Source organism: Melanerpes formicivorus, unplaced genomic scaffold, assembly GCF_026170545.1.
Source record: "Melanerpes formicivorus ecotype bairdi unplaced genomic scaffold, bMelFor1.0.p_v2 SCAF_106, whole genome shotgun sequence".
Lineage (NCBI taxonomy): Eukaryota > Metazoa > Chordata > Aves > Piciformes > Picidae > Melanerpes > Melanerpes formicivorus.
This window is the reverse complement of record NW_027142458.1, coordinates 751,401-771,272: the sequence shown is the minus strand read 5'-3', so window position 1 is coordinate 771,272 and position 19,872 is coordinate 751,401. Positions and strand designations below refer to the sequence as shown.

At 50.5% G+C, this 19,872-nt stretch overlaps 1 protein-coding gene across 1 annotated transcript in view; it reads right to left on the bottom strand.

Annotated features, from left to right (window-relative positions):
* Positions 1-8,874: 8,874 nt before the first annotated feature.
* Positions 8,875-19,872, bottom strand: part of FMNL2 (formin like 2) — a 203,173-nt gene continuing 192,175 nt past the window's right edge. Inside the window, 3 exon segments of the mRNA XM_068166785.1 lie at positions 8,875-9,285; positions 17,079-17,202; positions 18,980-19,078. Coding sequence (XP_068022886.1) covers positions 9,116-9,285; positions 17,079-17,202; positions 18,980-19,078 — 393 coding nt within the window. The 3' untranslated portion in view covers positions 8,875-9,115.

Genomic DNA, 19,872 nt, shown 5'->3' with positions numbered 1-19,872 from the left:
GCTCACTGGTATTTATTTCTCTGGACAGCTCTGAGAAAGTGCTATGGCCTGCTGGCTGATGGACTTCCAAATGAAGACTGGTTTAGAGGTCAGCCTCCTATTTTAGGGCCTTTTTCCTCTCGCCCCCCCACCCTTGTTAACAGCTGTTCCTAGGGCAAAAATACCCCAAAAAGGTCCTTTTCAGCCAAGATTTTCCCTTGCGTGGTGGGTTTGTGACCCTTAAAAATCCTATTTGAGACAGAATATGGTGATTTGAAGTCTAAAACTTCATTAATAACTCATCAGGAATGAATGACCTTTATTTCTGGTGTGGCATTCACAGGGTTTTGGGTCAGAGGAGGTTGAAAATAAGAGGTCAGCCTCCTTCTTGGGACCTTTTTCCCCTACTAACAGCTGTTCCTAGGGCAAAAGTACCCCAAAAGGTCCTTTTCAGGCAGGATTTTTCCCTTGCAGAGTGGGTTTGTGGCTCTTAAAAGAACTGTTTGACACAGAATTTGGTTATTTGAAGCACAAAACAAATTCATTCCTGAAGAGTTATTAATGAACCTTTATTTCTGATGTGGCATTCACAGGGGTTTGGGTCAGAGGAGGTTGAAAATCAGAGGTCAGCCTCCTCTTGAAGGGCTTTTCTGCCCTAGTAACAGCTCTTCCTAGGGCAAAAATACCCCAAAAAGGTCCTTTTCAGCCAAGATTTTCCCTTGCAGGGTGGGTTTGTGGCTTTAACCTTTATTTCTGATGTGGCATTCACAGGGTTTTGGGTTAGAGGAGGTTGAAAATCGGAGGTCAGCCTCCTTTTGAAGGGCTTTTCCCCCCAGAAACACCTCTTTCTAGGGGAAAATACCCCAAAAAGGTCCTTTACAGCCAAGCTTTTCCCTTGTGTGGTGGGGCTGTGACTCCTAAAAGTACTGTTTGAGGAATAAATTGGTGATTTGAAGCCTGAAACATAATGAAGTACTCCTCAGGAATTGATAACCTTTGATGTTGGTGTGGGAGGCAGGGGATTTGGGTTCACTGAGTGTTGTGCTTTCCCTGGGTGATGAGCACCTACCACATAGGGGGTGAAAAATCAGAGCTTTTGGTCACAGTGGTGGCAGTTGTGGCTTTGATGTCAACTTCTGGCAGTGGCTTTGTCTCAGGTTTCCACCTCCCCCCCCAGCCAGCAGCAAGTGGCTCTTCCAAGCATGGATGGGCACACTGCAGGTGGTGCTTCCAAGGTGACAAACCAGCAGCCAAGCCTTGACACTTGCATTGGATCAACCTTGCAGATCCCCTGAATTTCTCTTCCCCAGGGGAATTCTCTAGCTGCTGCAGCAGGTACATCACTACCTAGTGGAAAGTGGATCACTACCTAGCCCAAGTGGAAAGCAGGCCCATGGAAAATGAGGTGAAACCATTCCTGGTGGCTTTTAGGTCTGGGGTGGAAGACACTTGAAGGTGTCCAGAGAAGGGCAGTGAGGCTGGGGAGAGGTCTGGAGCACAGCCCTGTGAGGAGAGGCTGAGGGAGCTGGGGTTGCTTAGCCTGCAGAAGGGGAGGCTCAGGGGAGACCTTCTTGCTGTCTGCAACTCCCTGAAGGGAGGTTGTGGCCAAGTGGGGGTTGGTCTCTTCTGCCAGGCAACCAGCACCAGAACAAGAGGACACAGTCTCAAGCTGTGCCAGGGGAAGTTTAGGCTGGAGGTGAGGAGAAAGTTCTTCCCAGAGAGAGTTGTTAGCCATTGGGATGTGCTGCCCAGGGAGGTGGTGGAGTCACCATCCCTGGAGGTGTTCAAGAGGGGACTGGATGTGGCACTTGGAGCCATGGTTTAGTCATGAGGTTCTGGGTAACAGGTTGGACTTGCTGATCTCTGAGGTCTTTTCCAACCTTGTTGATTCTATTAACTTGGGGACAGGCCACCATGGTTTGCAACCACTTCGGAGCTTGCCCTGCAGCCTTTTGGTCCTGCCTTGGTTGGGCAGAGCTGGCAGGAGGTTGATCCAAGTTGCTATTTTTGAAGGTTTGCCTTTATTTTGAATGGGAGAACAGAAATGGGCTTTTTTTAATGACTTCATTGCCTCTTGCAAGAGAAATGCACCTTGAAAGGAACCTACTCTCAAACTACCCTGGGGAGGTGTAAAGGGAAGGTTTCTAAGGCTTTTGGTTGCTTCTGGTAAGGTTTTGCTCTTCTTTCCTGCTCCAAAGCCATGAGGGTGGCCCTGTCACAGGTGTGGTAGAATCCCCATGCTGGAGGGGTGGTGCTAGAACCCTACAGCTTGCTGTGGTGGCAGAAGCTCAGTGCTGGAGTGTAAGGGTAGCACCCTCCAGGGCTGGTGTGGTGGTGGTAGAACCCTAGGGCTGGGGTAGCCCAACCATGCCCTTAGATGGTGACTCTTTCTTTCCTGCCTGGCCACCACAACAAAGAGCTGAGCTCAAACTGGCTTTGTGCCTTGAAACAGAGTTCCTGGGTTCAGTTTTGGCCCCCTCACTCCAAGAAGGACATTGAGGGGCTGGAGCAGGGCCAGAGAATGGCAATGAAGCTGGGGAAGAGTCTGGAGAACTGGGCTGGGGAGGAGCAGCTGAGGGAGCTGGGGGTGTTTAGTGTGGAGAAGAGGAGGCTGAGGGGAGACCTCATTGCTCTCTACAGCTCCCTGCAAGGAGGTTGAAGCGAGGTGGAGGTTGGTCTCTTCTCCCTAGTGTCAGGTGATAGAATGAGAGGAAATTACCCCAAACCACTCAAAATGCCCCATGCAATGCTCCACAAACCTTCAAAATGCCCCCAAAGTTACTCCAAGTCACCCAGAATGCCCTAAATCACCCTCCACATGCCACATAACCCCCCCCAAATACCCTCCAACCAGCCCAAAGGATCTCAAGCCACCCAAAATACCCCATACACCCCCCCAACTGACACCAAGCTGTCCAAATGCCCCCAAAACGCCCTCAAGCCACCCTAAATGCCCCATCATACACCCCCAAATGACCCCAGGCTACCCCAACCAGCCCCAAATGCCCCATAAGCCCCCCCCAAATGCCCTCAAACCACCCAAAATGCCCTATACACCCCCAAATGACCCCAGGATACCTCAGACCCCCCCAACATGCCCCATACACCCCAAAATGCCTCCAAACCACCCAAAATGACCCCAACCCCCTCAAAATGACCTCAAGCCACCACAAATGCTCCATACACCCCCCCAAATGACCCCAAGCTACCCAACCCCCCAAATGCCCTATACACCCCCAAAATGCCCTCAAACCACCCAAAGTGACCCCAAAGCCACCCAACCCCCCCCAATGACCTCAAGCCACCACAAATGCTCTACACACACCCCAAATGACCCCAAGCTACCCAACCCCCCTAAAATGCTTTATGCACCCCCTACATGCCCCATAAGCCTCCAGAATGCCCTCAAACCCCCCAAAATGACCCCAAAGCCACCCAACCCCCCCAATGGCCTCAAGCCACCACAGATGCTCCATACACCCCCCAAATGTCCCCAAGCTACCCAACCCCCCCAAAATGCCCTATACACCCCCAAAATGCCCCATAAGCCCCCAAAATGCCCTTAAACCACCCAAAATGACCCCAATCCACCCAACCCCCCCAAATGATCTCAAACCACCACAAATGCTCTATACATCCCCCAAATAACCCCAAGCTACCCAACCCCCCCAAAATGCTTTATGCACCCCCAAAATGCCCTCAAACCACCCAAAATAACCCTAAAGCCACCCCCCCAATGGCCTCAAGCCACCATAAATGCTCCATACACCCCCAAATGACCCCAAGCTACCCAACCCCCCAAATGCCCTATACACCCCCAAAATGCCCTCAAACCACCCAAAATGACCCCAAAGACACCCAACCCCCCCCATGGCCTCAAGCCACCACAAATGCTCCATACACTCCCCAAATGACCCCAAGCTACCCAACCCCCCCGAAAATGCTTTATGCACCCCCAAAATGCCCTTAAACCACCAAAACTGCCCCATAGACCCCTCAAATGACCCCAAGCTACCCATACACCCCAAGCTACCCCATACACCCCTAAAATGCTCCATAATCCCCAAAATGCCCCATAACCCTTCCCAAAATGCCCCCAACCCCCCCCCAAAAATGACACCTCCCCCCCTCCCCCCAAGAACTCCCTTTTGTGGCTGTGGGTGTAGTAGTGTAAATATTTTATTGGCTTTTATGGCAGGAACAGACCAGAAAGTAACAGGAACTGCTTTAGAAAACACTTCTACCATTGCTATGGAGCTGGGGGGTGGGGGGAGTGGGGGGGGGAGAAAAGAACAAACCCAAACCCTCAAGAGAATGTGCCAACCAGGTGGACCTTCCCTTTTTTTTCCCCCTCCCCACTAATTAGTGCTTTCAATTAATTAAATTAACCCCTCCTTAACCCCCACCCCACCCCCCTTTGCAATGCATCCAACCCCTTTCTCCTGGGGCACACCTTCCCCCCCTCCCCCCAAGGAGGTTGGCAGCTTGGAAGGTGGTTAAGTGGCCTGTCAGTAGGGTCAAGAAGAAGAGGTGAAGAAGGTCAAAGTTGTACTCCCCCCCACCCTCCCCTCAAAAATGAACAACCCCCCTCCTCCCCCCAAATCCTGTCCATGTAGTTAAATAGAATTAAACCCAAAACATAAAGCAACCAAACCAACCAAACCAAACAACAACCACCCTCCCCCCCCAGAAAATAAAACTATAAGTTAAACAAAAACAACATTCAGATTGTATAGCACAGGCTTGATGCTGTTTCTCCTTTAAGGTTTCTTTTTTGTTTTTAAACAATATTTACAAAGGTGAAACACCCCAACACCTCCCCCCCCCCCAAAAAAAAAAGGGTTTTAAGAGAAAAGGGAGGGGGGAAAAAAAAAGAGCAACAAAACCAAAGCAAACAAAATGGGAACTGAAGGGGGAGAAGCATGAGTAAGAAAGGTAAAACCAACCCAAGCAAGGTGGGGGTAAAGAGAGAAGAAGCAGGGAAGGGGGGAAGGGATTAAAGGGGGGGGGGGGGAAATGGGAATAAAAAGAGAAAAACCTTAAAAGAGGAAAAAGGGATTAAAGGAGAAAAGTCATTAAAAAACAACAACCAAAATGGGAATAAAAAGAGAAAAATCATTAAAGGGGAAAAAGGGAATTAAAGGGTTAAAAAAAAAATCAAAATGGGAATAAGAAGAGAAAAATCATTCAAGGGAAAAAGGGAATTAAAGGAGAAAAGTCATTAAAAAACAACAACAAGCAAAATGGGAAGGAAAAGAGGAAAATCATTAAAGGGGAAAAGGGAATGAAAGGCTAAAAAGCATTAAAAGAAAACCCAACCAAAATGGGAAGAGAAAAATCATTAAAGGGGAAAAAGGGAATTAAAGGGTTAAAAAGATCAAAATGGGAATAAGAAGAGAAAAATCATTCAAGGGAAAAAGGGAATTAAAGGAGAAAAGTCATTTAAAAACAACAACAAGCAAAATGGGAAGAAAAAGAGAAAAATCTTTAAAGGGGAAAAGGGATTAAAGGATAAAAAGCATTAAAAAACATAAAAAAAAAAATCTAAATGGGAAGAAAAAGAGAGAATTCCTTAAAGGAAAAGAATTTAAGGGTAAAAATGATTAATCAAAATGAGAATAAAAAGACAAAACTCAGTCAAGGAAAAAGGGAATGAAGGATAAAAATGAAACTTTTAAAAGGGAATAAAAGGATACAAATGGGGGGGGGGGAATGGGAATAAAAAGGATACAAATCATTTAGAAAGGGGAAAAGGAGACAAAAAAAGGGGAATAAAAGGATACACATCACTAAAAAAGGGAAAGGGAATAAAAGGGTAAAAAATTGTAAAAGAAAAAAGGAGAAAAGAGGAATAAAAGGGGAGAAATCATTAAAAAAAGAGTAAAAAAGGGAATAAAAGGTGGAAAACATTGAAAAAAATGAGGAAAGACAAGAAAAGGGTAGAAAACATGAAAAATAGGAGAAAAGGGGGAACAAAAGGGAAGAAAACATGAGAAAAGGAGAACAAAAGGGGAGAAACCATGGAAAAAAAAAAGGAAGAAGGGGAAGAAAAAGGAAGGAAATGAAAAAAAATGGAGAAAGGAGGAATAAAAGGAGAAGAAAACATAAAAAAGGAGAAGAAAACATAAAAGAAGGGGAAGAAAGCATCCAGAGGGGGAAGAAAGCATCAAGAAGAAGGGGGAGAAAGCATCAAGAAGAAGGGGGAAGAAAGCATCAAGAAGGGGAAGAGGAAAGCATCAAGAGGGGGAAGAAAGCATCAAGAGGGGGAAGAGGAAAGCGTCAAGAGGGGGAAGAGGAAAGCATCAAGAGAGGGAAGAGGAAAGCATCAAGAAGGGGAAGAGGAAAGCATCAAGAAGGGGAAGAAGAAAGCATCAAGAAGAAGGGGGAGAAAGCGTCAAGAGGGGGAAGAGGAAAGCGTCAAGAGGGGGAAGAGGAACGCGTCAAGAGGGGGAAGAGGAAAGCATCAAGAAGGGGAAGAGGAAAGCATCAAGAAGGGGAAGAGGAAAGCATCAAGAAGAAGGGGGAGAAAGCATCCAGAAGAAGAGGGAAGGGACTAAAAAGGGGGGAAAAAAATGAAAGAAGGAAACCTGCACCAAGTTTTTGTTTGGTTTGTTTTGTTCCTTTTTTTTTTTTCCTTCTTCTTCTCTCTCCTTTTTTTTGCTTTTTCTCTTTTTTTTTGTAGCAAAATATCTGTACATTTAAAAAAAAACACCCCAAAAAACAGCTTCTCTACACTTAGCCCAGGAGGAGAGAGGAGGAGGAGGAGGAGGAGGAAGAGGGGGAGGAAAAAAAACCAACCCCAAACCAAAGCAGGAAAGCAGGACCTGTGGGTTCACAAACCAAAGAAAAACACCCCCCACATCCCCCCCCAAAATCAACCCAAAGCAGAAGGTACAAATGACCCCCACCCCCCCCAAAAACAACCCCCAAGGGAAATTGGGTGGTTAAATACTATACAAGAATTTTACAAGTAACATATGGATGCCACGAGCCCAGGGAAAGGGAGCTGGAAGCAAAACGGAGCTGGGGGAGCTGAGCTGCCTCCTCTGGCCGTCGTCCTGGAGAAGCCCTGTGGGCATGGAGGTGGTTGGAGGAGAGCACTGTAGCCCTGTGGGCATGGAGTTGGTTGGAGATGAGTGTCCTCTGTAGGCATGGAGTTGGTTGGAGGAGATCCTTGTAGCCCTGTGGGCATGGAGCTGGTTGGAGGAGATCATTGTAGCCCTGTGGGCATGGAGTTGATTGGAGATGAGTGTCCTCTGTGGGCATGGAGTTGGTTGGAGATGAGTGTCCTGTGTGGGCATGGAGTTGGTTGGAGATGATCATTGTAACCCTGTGGGCATGGAGTTGGTTGGAAGAGACCATTCTAGCACTGTAGGCAGGGAGTTGGTTGGAGATGAGTGTCCTCTGTGGGCATGGAGTTGGTTGGAGGAGATCATTGTACCCCTGTGGGCATGGAGTTGGTTGGAGATGATCATTGCAACCCTGAGGGTATGGAGTTGGTTGGAGAGGAGTGTCCTTTGTGGGGATGGAGCTGGTTTGAGCTCAAGGATCCTGAGGGGTCTGCTGCCAAGCAGCAGTGGTGGGAGTGTGGAATGTTGCTGGAGAAAGGCCTCAGGTCCCTTTGTGTGTTGTGAGACTTTCCAAAGTGACCTACAACCAAGGAGGCTGTTTGCAGGCTGGGCACCAAGGCATCCACACTGGGATTGTTCAAGGAACCTGGGAGTGAATCCCAGAGCAGGGCACAAGATGGTTCTCTGTGTGAGGAACTGGGCTGCACTGGTGTGTGTCTATTCCCCCCCACCCCAAGCTCCTAATACTGATTAATGAGCTGTTAATTAATTAGTGCTAACTAATCAACACTCTTGCTGAGAAGCTGCCTCCAGAGGAACACCACACACGTCTTAGCCACCTTCCTCAGGTTGTCCACCCTGTGCCTCAGCTCTGCACCCTGGAACCTCATGGTGAAGCCTCGTGTGCCACCTCATCTCCTGATCCCTGGTGTACCTGGTACCATGGCTTGGTTATGATAGTGGGGGGAAAAGGTGAGGTCTTCATGGAGATGTTCCCACAGCTGGTGTACCTGGTACTATGGCTTGGTTATGGCAGGGGGCAACAAGGTGAGGTCTTCATGGAGATGTTTCCATGCCTGGTGTACCTGCTACTATGGCTTGGCTACGGCAGGGGGTAACAGGGTGAGGTCTTCGTGGAGATGTTTCCATGCCTGGTGTACCTGGTACTATGGCTTGGCTACGGCAGGGGGTAACAGGGTGAGGTCTTCGTGGAGATGTTTCCATGCCTGGTGTACCTGGTACCATGGCCTGGCTGTGGTGGGGTGGTGGGAACTGGGACAGACCTCCTCATGGAGCTACCTCCACATCTGGTGTACATAGTACCACAGCCTGGCTGTGGTGGAGTGGTGGGAACTGGGACAGACCTCCTCATGGAGCTATCTTCACATCTGGTGTACATAGTACCACAGCCTGGCTGTGGTGGAGTGGTGGGAGGAGGTACAGATCTCCTCATGGAGCTACCTTCACATCTGGTGTACATGGTACTACCATGGCCTGGCTGTGGTGTGGGATGGCCTCTTCTTGGAGGTGTTTCCACATGAGCTAGAGAAAGCCCTTGGGTGTCTTCCTCATTCCCAACCCAGAAGCCAGTTGGGTGCAGCTGCAGCCAAGCTCAATCTCTCGGTGGCCAGCCCAGGAATGCATTTAAGAGCAGAGCAGGTCCCAGTTTACAACCAGTCCAGGTCCACAGGAGCCCCATCACTAAATCTTTGATAGAAACCAACCCAACCCAAACACCTCCCTCCCTCCCCCCAAAAAACCCCAACCCCCAAGCCCCCAACCCAACAAATATTTTACATTTTGGTTAAAAACACCGAGGAGAGGATTGGTGTCCAGAGGTGATGCCCAGGCAAGCCCAGTCCTATTGCTTCCATGAGTTTTGAGCAGGTCCTTCCATAATTTTATAGGCACTTGTTAGCTACAGTCGGGTGGAGAACCCATCCCTGATGTTCCCAACGCGCGCTCCAGCTCTCCGAGCCCTTCGGAAGGTCTCTTCAGCCGTTCCCGAGGCTGCAGGCGAGCGGCAGGAGGTAGAGCAGGCTCCAGCCCACAGCCCACCCTCCTCATCACCACCACCACCACCACCAGCAGCAGGGGTGCCTGCTCAAGAGCTGCAGTGTCCGGCTCACATGGCGATCTCGGCCCCCGCTGGCGGAGCGCAGGTTCTGGTCGTCGAAGCGGCGCCGGACGCTCCTCCTCACCGCGTCGGCTCGGCGGTACGGCTGGTTCCGAAGATCTGCCGGCGGGAAAGAGCTCTTGGTCACGGGGCAGGGCTGGGCCCCGCGGCGCGCACCCACGCACACGCACACCACACGCAGGAAAGGCCTTGCTGGAAGCCAATCAAAGCAGCTTGTGGAGGAGGAGGAGAAGGGACTTCACCCCCAGCCAGAGCGGAAGTGGAGCGAAATATCGAGGTGCCCTTTGACTACGTGCCCAAGCGGCAGGTAATACTGGTGGGATGCTGGGGAGGGGAGGTGCAGTTAGGCCAGCAGGTTAGTGTCAACATCTCCTCGGCCCCTGGTCACTGGCATCTGAATTGTCAGCATCTGGGAGCATCTCCTTGCTAGTGGTCATGAATGAAGGCAACATCAACCCTGAGTGGTTTGCTCGAGCTGTGCCTGGGTCCTGCTCCTTCAGCCTCTCAAACACTAACATCTGGGAGCATCTCCTCGCTAGTGGTCATGAATGAAGGCAACATCAACCCCGAGAGGTTTGCTCAAGCTGTGTCTGGGTCCTGCTCCTTCAGCCTCCACACACTAACATCTGGGAGCATCTCCTTGCCCATGGTCATGAATGAAGACAACATCAAGTTTGCTCAAGGTGTGCCTGGGTCCTGTTCTTTCAGCCTTTCACTCTCACAGATGTGTTTGAGAGGCTGTTTGAAGGAGCTGGACCCAGGCACACCTCAAGCAAACCACTTGGGATTGATGTTGCCTTCATTCATGACCATAGGTGAGGAGATGCTCCCAGATGTTTCTCCTCCCTAGTGGTCATGAATGAAGGCAAAATCAACTCCAGTTGGTTTGCTGGAGGTGTGCCCTGGTCCTGGCCCTTTCTCAAACACTAGGCTGAGCTGAAGGAGTTTTCTAAAGCAGGATGAAGCTCACTGGAGATGCAGGCCCCAGGTGCAATGGTGGTTAGTGATGTCAGGAGGAGTCTATGCTCCCTACAACCCCATTTCTCTAAGAGGGTGCCCTGCCCTGCCTGGCCCTGCCCTGCTGCCACCAGCTTGCAAAGTCCCAGTCCTGCCCCATGCCACCATCTCAGAGATGCTTCTTAAGCTGAGGGCAGTGGAGTTGTCAACCTCCTTCCTCTTCACTGGCAGTAGAGCCCACCCTGAGCCACCCTGCTGCTGGGGAGGAAGAGAAGGGAAGCTGAGCATGCAATGGATGGAATGATGGAGAGAGCTGGAGATGGACACGTTGAGGAGAGGCTGTTACAAGCACACATGGGACACCTGAAGAGCAATTCATGGAACTAACTATTGAATGGTTTGGGTTGGAAGGGACCTTTGAAGGCCATCTAGTCCAACCCCCTGCAGCTAGCAGGCTTTGAGTGAAAATTTTTCTCTCCTGGAGAATGAATTTCTGCTGGCTTGGGCAACCTCCATCTCAGATTTCCTGGCTGCCCTACACCCTGCTTTAAACACAACTCCCCAAACCTCTCAGCTCCTGGTGTACCCCAGCAGAAGGCACCTTTGCTTGGGGGCTGACCTCTCCCAGAGCGTCTGCTTGTCCATCTCTCACGCCCCAGAGCAGGAGCCAGATGAGGAGAGCAGAATCTCCAGGGAACTATGGGGCTGAAACATCTCTGTAGGGGACCTGGTTGACTATCTCAGGCTGAACTTGGAGGATAAAGGGCCAAAACACTGCTGGTCTTGGAGGTGCTGCATAGGAGGTTGGACTTGCTAATCTGATCTTAGAGCTCTGTTCCAACCTTAATGATGGACTCCAGGATTTGTAGAATTCCATGGGTGTAGAGTAGAGTAGAGTAGACCAGACCAGACTAGACCAGGTTGGAAAAGACCTTTGAGATCATCAAGTCCAACCTATCACCCAGTGCCATCTCATCAACTAAACCATGGCACCAAGTGCCTCATCCAGTCTCTTCCTAAACACCTCCAGGGATGGTGACTCCACCACCTCCCTGGGCAGCACATCCCAATGGCCAATCTTATTACTGTTGTGATTTCTATTCCCTCTATGATTCCATGATTTCATGCTCTGTGACTTCTGTGATTCTAGGCTGCTATGCTTCTGTGCTCTCTCTGATTTCATTCTCTCTAGGATTCTCTGATTTCTAGGATGCCTGTGGCTCTAGGAATTCTGGGACTTGGTTCATTCAGATTTTATGACTCTACAGTTTCTATGGTTTTAAGGTTCTATGATCCCTGGAATTCTACAGTCTTAATACTGTAGGATTCTGTGGCTTCTCATTGCCATTATTCTACAATTTCTGATTTCTATTCATTCCAGGATTCTAGGATTTTATGGTTCTATGACCTCTCTCATTCCATGATTCTAGGATTTTTTTATGATTCTAGGATTCTATGATCTCATGATTCTATGATCTCATGATTCCATGATTCTGTGATCTTATGATTCCAGGATTCTATGACCTCTCTCATTCCATGATTCTAGGATCTTATGAGTCCAGGATTCTATGACCTTATCATTCCAGGATTCTATGAGCTCTCTCATTCCATGACTCTAGGATCTCATGATTCCAGGATTCTATGATCTTATGATTCCAGGATTCTATGACTTCTCTCATTACATGACTCTATGATCTTATGATTCCATGACTCTATGATCTTCTTATTCCAGGGTTCTATGATCTTATGATTCCAGGGTTCTATGAGCTCTCTCGTTCCATGACTCTAGGATCTCATGATTCCATGATTCTATGATCTCATGATCCCAGGATTCTCTGTTCTTATGACTCCAGGATTCTATGACCTCTCTCATTCCAGGATTCTATGATCTCATGATTCCAGGATTCTATGACCTTATGATTCCAGGATTCTATGACCTCTCTCATTCCATGAATCTAGGAGCTCATGATTCTATGACCTCTCTCATTCCATGAATCTAGGAGCTCATGACTCCAGGATTCTATGACCTCTCTTATTCCATGATTCTAGGAGCTCATGATTCCAGGATTCTATGATCTTATGACTCCAGGATCCTATGACCTCTCTCATTCCATGACTCTGGCCTTTTTTTATGACTCCAGGATTCTATGACCTCTCTCATTCCATGACTCTAGGATCTCATGATTCCATGATTCTATGATCTTATGATTCCAGGATTCTATGGCCTCTCTCATTCCATGGCTCTAGGATTTTGTTCTCTCTCTCATCCCATGACTCCAGGATTTTTTGCCTCCCCAGTTCCATTATGTTGTGATTCTAGGATCTGCTTCCATGACCTCTGTAATTCCAGGGTTCTACACTCCCTGACACTGGAGAACAAGCAGGGGTTTCTCTGCAAACACAGAGAGGGCGAAGGCAGCCACCAACCAAGGACCCTGTGGGTCCCCTGCACCACAGCTGCAGGTGCCAATCGAGGAGGGGGGGAGGCCCTTTGTGCTCTCACCAGTATTACTCTTAGCCACAACTACCAGCAGGCTGCCTGGCATACAGAGAGAGGAGGAAGCTAAGTAAAAAGTGATGCTTGCCAGCTCTGTGTATCCTCCACCAGCGGTGTGCTAGAAGCAATCCTTACCCTCGAGTGAACATTGGGGAATTTAGTGATATTATTCTTCTTTAGGGCTAAACAGAAACAAAAGAAGAAAACAAAACAAAAAGAAACAAACAAACAAAAAAGAACACAAAATGATGGTTAAAAGTTAAAAATGGGATGGGGGGAAATCAAACCCAAAGGAAGAGCAAAGACAGCTTGGTGCTGGTAACTCCCAAGCGCGTTAGCCAACGGAGCAAGAGAGGGGCCAAGGCTGCAAGAGGAGGTTAGACACCGCCAGGAGAGGACAAGAGGGTCACCCTCACCTCTCCCTACCCAAATTCCAAGCTGCTTTGAAGATTGGCTCCAGGAAGAGAAGAAGACAGCAGTTAACCCCAAGGTGCAGCCAGCCCTTGAGCTGGCTGACAGGTGACTGGAAGCATTGGGGCGGCAGAAGCGGAACGCTGTTGTCTCCTCAAGCTTCTGAGGCCTTCAGGCAAGACAGCAGTGCTGGAGGAGGTGCTGGCTTCAACACATCCATCCCACACTTCACACCACACCCAGGCTGTTCAGTTCCATGTCAAGCTTTTCTCTTGGTTGGTTGGTTGGTTCCCCCTCCACCTTTTCTGTGGCTGTGGCACATCACTGGGTTACCCAAACTCTTCCCCTTCCCTCTCCCACCCCTGCTTCGCTCACCACCCAGCCTGAGCCCAGCACCACACAAAGTCCAAGTGACCTGGGACTTGGTTTAGTGCTCAGCAAACCTCCTTGACTTGATGTAGAGAAAGCTGGCATGGAACTGAAAGAGGTGAACTATGGATGTGACCAAATGAGGGAAGAGCTCAGGCTGTTTGTAGTCTCATGCAAACATGCAGGTGCTGGTTAAAAGATCTAAAACCACACGACCTCCCACTGCAGACCCCATTCCTGCAGACAACCAGAAAGTGAACCCCCCCCAGAAAGTCCCACCACATGCAACCCCTGGTTCTGCTGTGGAGCAGAGCTGATGGAGGACATGCACTGGACAGAGGGAACCTGGCAGACAGAGGAAGGGCTGTAGGCCAGGGGAGATGACATAGAAAAGCCAAGTGAGTTGTCACTTTCTGCCTGTTTGAGCTTTAAAAAGCCCTGTGAAGCTGCAGGAGACCTGCACCACATCAGCTCACAGCATATGGAGGTGGTCTAGTGGCCATGGGGGTGTTGGGTTGATGGTTGGACTCAAGGGTCTTAGAAGTCTTTTCCAACCCAAACAATTCTCTGATTCACACATGGGATACCTGAGGGTCAATTCATGGAAACATTGAATGGATTGAGTTGGAAAGGGATCTTAAAGTTCCAACCCCCCTGCCGTGGGCAGGGACACCTCCCACCAGCCCAGGTTGCTCAAGGCCTCATCCAGCCTGGCCTCGAACGCCTCCAGGGATGAGGCGTCCACAACTTCTTTGGGCAACCTGTTCCACCGTGACTTCCAGCACTTGCTGTTCTATGACAGGAAGGGGGAGTGATGCCTTTGGAAGGTAGGGATGGCCAACAGCATCTGCAGAACACTGATGGAACAAAAAGTCATTGACCCAAGGTGGACATGCAACACGAAGTGACGGCAACACAAGGTGAGGGCGGACGCCGGACGTGACTGTACACTCAACATTCACATGATCCTTGGCTGGAGAGCCAGAGGAATGGAGAAGTGTCAAAAAAACAACCCCAAAACCCCAACAACAGATAATCTACAGCAACCTTCCTGGGTTCTAAGAGCATCAGATGTGAAAGAGGAAATAGTTTAGTAATGGAATTCCTCAGTGAGGACGGGGTCGCAGAAGAACCGAGAGCCCCGCTTGGCCGTTCGAGCGGTAAAGGGCACAGTCTTCAGCACTGCATGGGAATAACAACAGCCAAACAGACAAACAGAGCCATCAGAAGCTGGTTGCTCATGTTAGTACCACGTTAGTGATCCCCTCATGGACACCCAAGGACACCTGCAGACCTTCCAAGCAACTCTCTGCCAGCGCTGAGCTTCAATAGGGTCATGACAGCCAGGGAAGCCTAAGACTCTGAGTGACCCTTCCCGGTGCTGCATCCCTGACTGTTGGGTCTTAGGAACTAGGCTCTGAGTGACCCTTCCCTGTGCTGCATCTCTGACTGTTGGGTCTTAGGAACTAGGCTCTGAGTGACCCTTCCCGGTGCTGCATCCCTGACTGTTGGGTACCTTAGGAACTAGACTCTGAGTGACCCTTCCCAATGCTGCATCCCTGACTGTTGGGTACCTTAGGAACTAGACTCTGAGTGACCCTTCCCGGTGCTGCATCCCTGACTGTTGGGTCTTAGGAACTAGGCTCTGAGTGACCCTTCCCAGTGCTGCATCCCTGACTGTTGGGTACCTCAGGAACTGGGCTCTGAGTGACCCTTCCCGGTGCTGCATCCCTGACTGTTGGGTCTTAGGAACTAGGCTCTGAGTGACCCTTCCCAGTGCTGCATCCCTGACTGTTGGGTACCTCAGGAACTAGGCTCTGAGTGACCCTTCCCGGTGCTGCATCCCTGACTGTTGGGTACCTCAGGAACTAGGCTCTGAGTGACCCTTCCCGGTGCTGCATCCCTGACTGTTGGGTACCTCAGGAACTAGGCTCTGAGTGACCCTTCCCGGTGCTGCATCCCTGACTGTTGGGTCTTAGGAACTAGGCTCTGAGTGACCCTTCCCAGTGCTGCATCCCTGACTGTTGGGTCTTAGGAACTAGGCTCTGAGTGACCCTTCCCAGTGCTGCATCCCTGATGGTTGGATACCTTAGGAACTAGGCTCTGAGTGACCCTTCCCAGTGCTGCATCCCTGACTGTTGGGTACCTTAGGAACTAGACTCTGAGTGACCCTTCCCAGTGCTGCATCCCTGACTGTTGGGTACCTTAGGAACTAGGCTCTGAGTGACCCTTCCCAATGCTGCATCCCTGACTGTTGGGTACCTTAGGAACTAGACTCTGAGTGACCCTTCCCAGTGCTGCATCCCTGACTGTTGGGTCTTAGGAACTAGGCTCTGAGTGACCCTTCCCAGTGCTGCATCCCTGATGGTTGGGTCTTGGCAACCAGACCACCCTCAGTGTCAAGCTTTTCTCCCTTCTCTCTTTCTCTCTAGCCTGACTCTCCCTCTTTCAGTTCAAAGCATCCCCCCTTGTCCTGTCACAACAGGCCCTGCTCAAAAGCCTGTCCCCAGCTTTCTGATTGCCCCCTTCAAGCACCCAAAGGCCACCAGAAGGTCTCCCTGGAGCCTTCTCTTCTCCAGGCTGGACAACCCCAAGCTTCCAGGAGTCTGCAGGAGTTGTAGAAGCAGGAACAGATTAGATACTGGAGTCAACTCTTGTAGGAAGCTATTAATCAAGGTTCCAAAGGGTTGTGAGAGCTTCCAGCATCCCAGCCCTGTCATCTGGCTGAGCTAAAGCCCTCCTGGCTGCCCTCACTGAGTGGTGAGACAGTTCTCCTGCAGGAGAAAAACCTCATTGGGAGCAACAGCCAAGGAAATCCTGCCCAAAGAGCTTGTTCTGAGCTTCTGTGCAGTGCAAATCAATGACTGCCAGGCCTCCAAAGGGTTACAGTCCTGATCCTTCCACAGCACAGCTGGAGAACCTGCAGGAACATCCAAGTGCTGCATGGATTGAAGGTCAGAGAAGGCTCTTTGACTGACTCCTGAGCAAAACATGGCTTTAAGGAGATGGTTTCTGTCAGCCAAGATCTGCACCAAGGTCTTTCCTGGGCTGGGTCATGACAGCAGGTTCTATAGCTGCAGGGTGGGATCACAGGAGGCTTTGCTTTCCCAGCTGAGGAGCATCACAGATTCTATAGCTCCAGGGTGGGATCAGAGGAGGCTTTGCTTCTCCATCTGAGGAGCACCACAGGTTCTATAGCTCCAGGGTGGGATCAGAGGAGGCTTTGCTTCCCCATCTGAGGAGCATCCTAGGGCCATAACTCATTGAGGGTTGGCTAAATGCTTGGCTGTCACTGTTGGTATATTCCCATGACCAGGTGGGCTCTTGGTGACATTAAGCAACCATCACTCATCTCACTTTGGGGGACAAAAAGGGGTTCTGGGAAAGATCTCCACAGCATGCATGCTCCCCCCAGGGCATCAGCCTACTCTAAAGGCCAGAGAATGAGCTGGAAGAGGAGAACTAAGACCCTGATGTGCAGGCAGGTTACTGGGGTGGGTTTGTTAGATGCCATCAGCAGAAGCTCCTACACTTGACCAGCGTCATATAAAGAAGGTCCTAAGCTGTGCTTGAGAGGAGGCCCTGAGAAGCAGGGCAGAAAGATGTCAGTGCCCTCTGGGCAAGGGGCTGTGGGGTGACAGGAGCCAGGGTGCCTTACCTGTGATGATGTCCTCAATGGCCCCATCCTTGCCCTCGTACACGTGCCTGTTGTCCTTCACCTGCCGCCGGCGCAGCTCCGCGATCAGCTCCTGCTGCTGCCGCTTGGTTTTGTGGGAGGGAGACTGCAAGCAAAGAGGAGAGGACATCACAGGACCACAGAACTGTTGAGGTGGGAAGAGATCTTTCAGATCCTCAAGTCCAACACTTGCCTAGAGCTCACAACCCCACCGCTACTGCTGAGCTACCACCACTGAACCACGTTCCCGAGTGCTATCTCCACAGCTTTCTTGAACACCTCCAGGGACTCCACCACCCCCCAGGGCAGCCTGCTCCAGGCCTTGATAACCCTTTCTGTGAAGAAATTGTTCCTCTTCTCCAACCTCAACCTCCCTTGGCACAGCATGAGGCCATTTCCTCCCATCCTGTCACTTGTTGTGTGTGAGAAGAGACCAACTTCCACCTGGCCCCAACCTGCTTTGAGGTGAAGGAAAGGTTTGGAAGGAGTGACCCTCAGCTACCTGTTGGCCTGATGGTGAAACAACCCTGGTGGGACCCAGCAAATGCCAGCTGTCCCATTTTGCAAGATGGGGAAACCACAGGAGTGTGGTTAGCTGCTGTCCATGGAGGGATGTCTTCTCTGGGGACCTTCAAACCTGCCTGGACACAATCCAGTGCAATCTGCTCTGGGTGGTGCATCCCTGATTGTTGGGTCTTAGGAACTAGGCTTTGAGTGATCCTTGCCAGTGCTGCATCCCTAATTGTTGAGTCCAGCTGGGTGATCCAGCTGGACTGGATGATCTCCAGAGGTCCATTCCAACCCCCACCACGCTGGGGTTCTGTGAAGGATGGGCAGTCACCAGCTAACCTGGCTGAAAGCTGCTTTCCCCTGGAGTGTGTGACCTACTTCCAAGGCTTCTCATCACTTGGAACAGGAGCTCCACACCCTGACCTTGGACAAGCATGAAGAGAGCAAGGAGAAGAGGGCTTCCTTCCAAGGGAAAGAGCTTAGCTTGGATTAAAGATCCAAACAACAGCTTTGGGAAGTGGCATCAGCCAAGGAAGTGGCTCTTGTGGAGCCAAAGGAAGGTTTAGCCTACATCTGCCTCTTTTAGTTCAAACCATCACCCCTTGTCCTGTCACAGCAGGCCCTGCTAGGAGGACTGTCCCCTTCTGCCAGGATTGGTACTGGGGGTTGGCTGGACTCATGTGCAGGATCTTGGCCTTGGCCTTGTTCAATGTTATGAGGCTCAGAGATTCACAGAAGGGTTTAGGTTGGAAGGGACCTTCAAGATCATTTAATTCCAACCCCCTGCCCTGGGCAGGGACACCTTCCCCTAGCCCAGGTTGCTCAAGGCCTCATCCAGCCTGGCCCTGAACACCTCCAGGGTGGAGGATGCATCCACAGCCTCCCTGGGCAACCTGTTCCAGTGTTCCTCCAGCAAGTGACAGAATCACCAAATGATTTGGGTTGGGAGGGACCTTTTAAAGCTCTTTTAGTAGGCAGGGACATCTCCAGCCAGAGCAGGTAGTCCCACCCTAAGTATCTGAGTGTTACCTCAGCCAAGCAACCCCAGCAGGAGAACACCAACTCCAAGTTGGCCAACTGGAAGTTTTCACAGGGAGCTGAGGTTCCTGGACTAGTAAGAGAGGCATGAATGTGATGGCTTCTGCCTGTGACACCTCTCCCTGCCATCCCTTTTGGTCCTGTTGCTCCACCAAGGTCTGTGACACCTCTCCCTGCCATCCCTTTTGGTCCTGTTGCTCCACCAAGGTCTGTGACACCTCTCCCTGCCATCCCTTTTGGTCCTGTTGCTCCACCAGGGCCTGTGACACCTCTCCCTGCCATCCCTTTTGGTCCTGTTGCTCCACCAGGGCCTGTGACACCTCTCCCTGCCATACCTTTTGGTCCTGTTGCTCCATCAGGGCTTCCTGCTCCATAAGCTTTTCCATTAAGGCTTGTTCCTGCTTTTTCCTCAGCTCGTTCTCCTCTTCTGCTTGCTGTTGGTTACAAACCCACAGGTCAGAGCTTCCCCTTGGTGCAGGAACCTCCACCCTGAGTGCCACCAGCTCTTGCTGCCAGGGGGCTTGCTTAGGTGCAGCAGTTTAGCTGCCTGGCAGAGCTCTTCCTAGGTCACACAACCCTTCCTCTCCCAGTCCCATACAGGGTTGGAGGTCCAACCATCCAGATGTTCAACATCTGAGCATTCCTCCAGGGTCTCAGACAGCTGGGTTGGCTTCCAGCCCTGAGAACAATCCCAACCCAGCTACTGGTGCTGCCTCAGGCTGGTGGTGTCCTGCTGTTGGGGATGGCTCACCTCTCTTCAAAGCTAGAGGGAGCTCCAGGATGGGCTTGGGAGACCCAAGCAACCCAGGCAGCAAGTCAGAGGAGGAGAAGCAAAGGGAGGGGAAGGGAGAAGGGAAAAAGGAAAAGGAAAGGAGAAGGGAAGGTTAAAAAAAGAAAGGAAAGAAGGGAAGGGGAAGGAAAGGAAAGGAAAGAAGGGAAAAGGGAAGGGGGGGAAAGGGAAGGGGAAGAATGGGAAAGGAAAGAAGGGCTAAAAGGAAAGAAGGGCAAAGGCAAGGGAAAAGGAGAAGGGGTAAGGGAAGAAGGGAATGGGGAAAGGAAGGGAGAAGGGACAAGAGAAAGGAAGGGGAAAGGGAATAGGGAAAGGGAAGGAAAAAGGGAAAGGGAATGGGGAAGGGAAGGAAAAAGGGAATGGGAATGGGGAAAGGGAAGGGAAAAGGGAATGGGGAAAGGGAAGGGAAAAGGGAATGGGGAAAGGGAAGGGGAATGG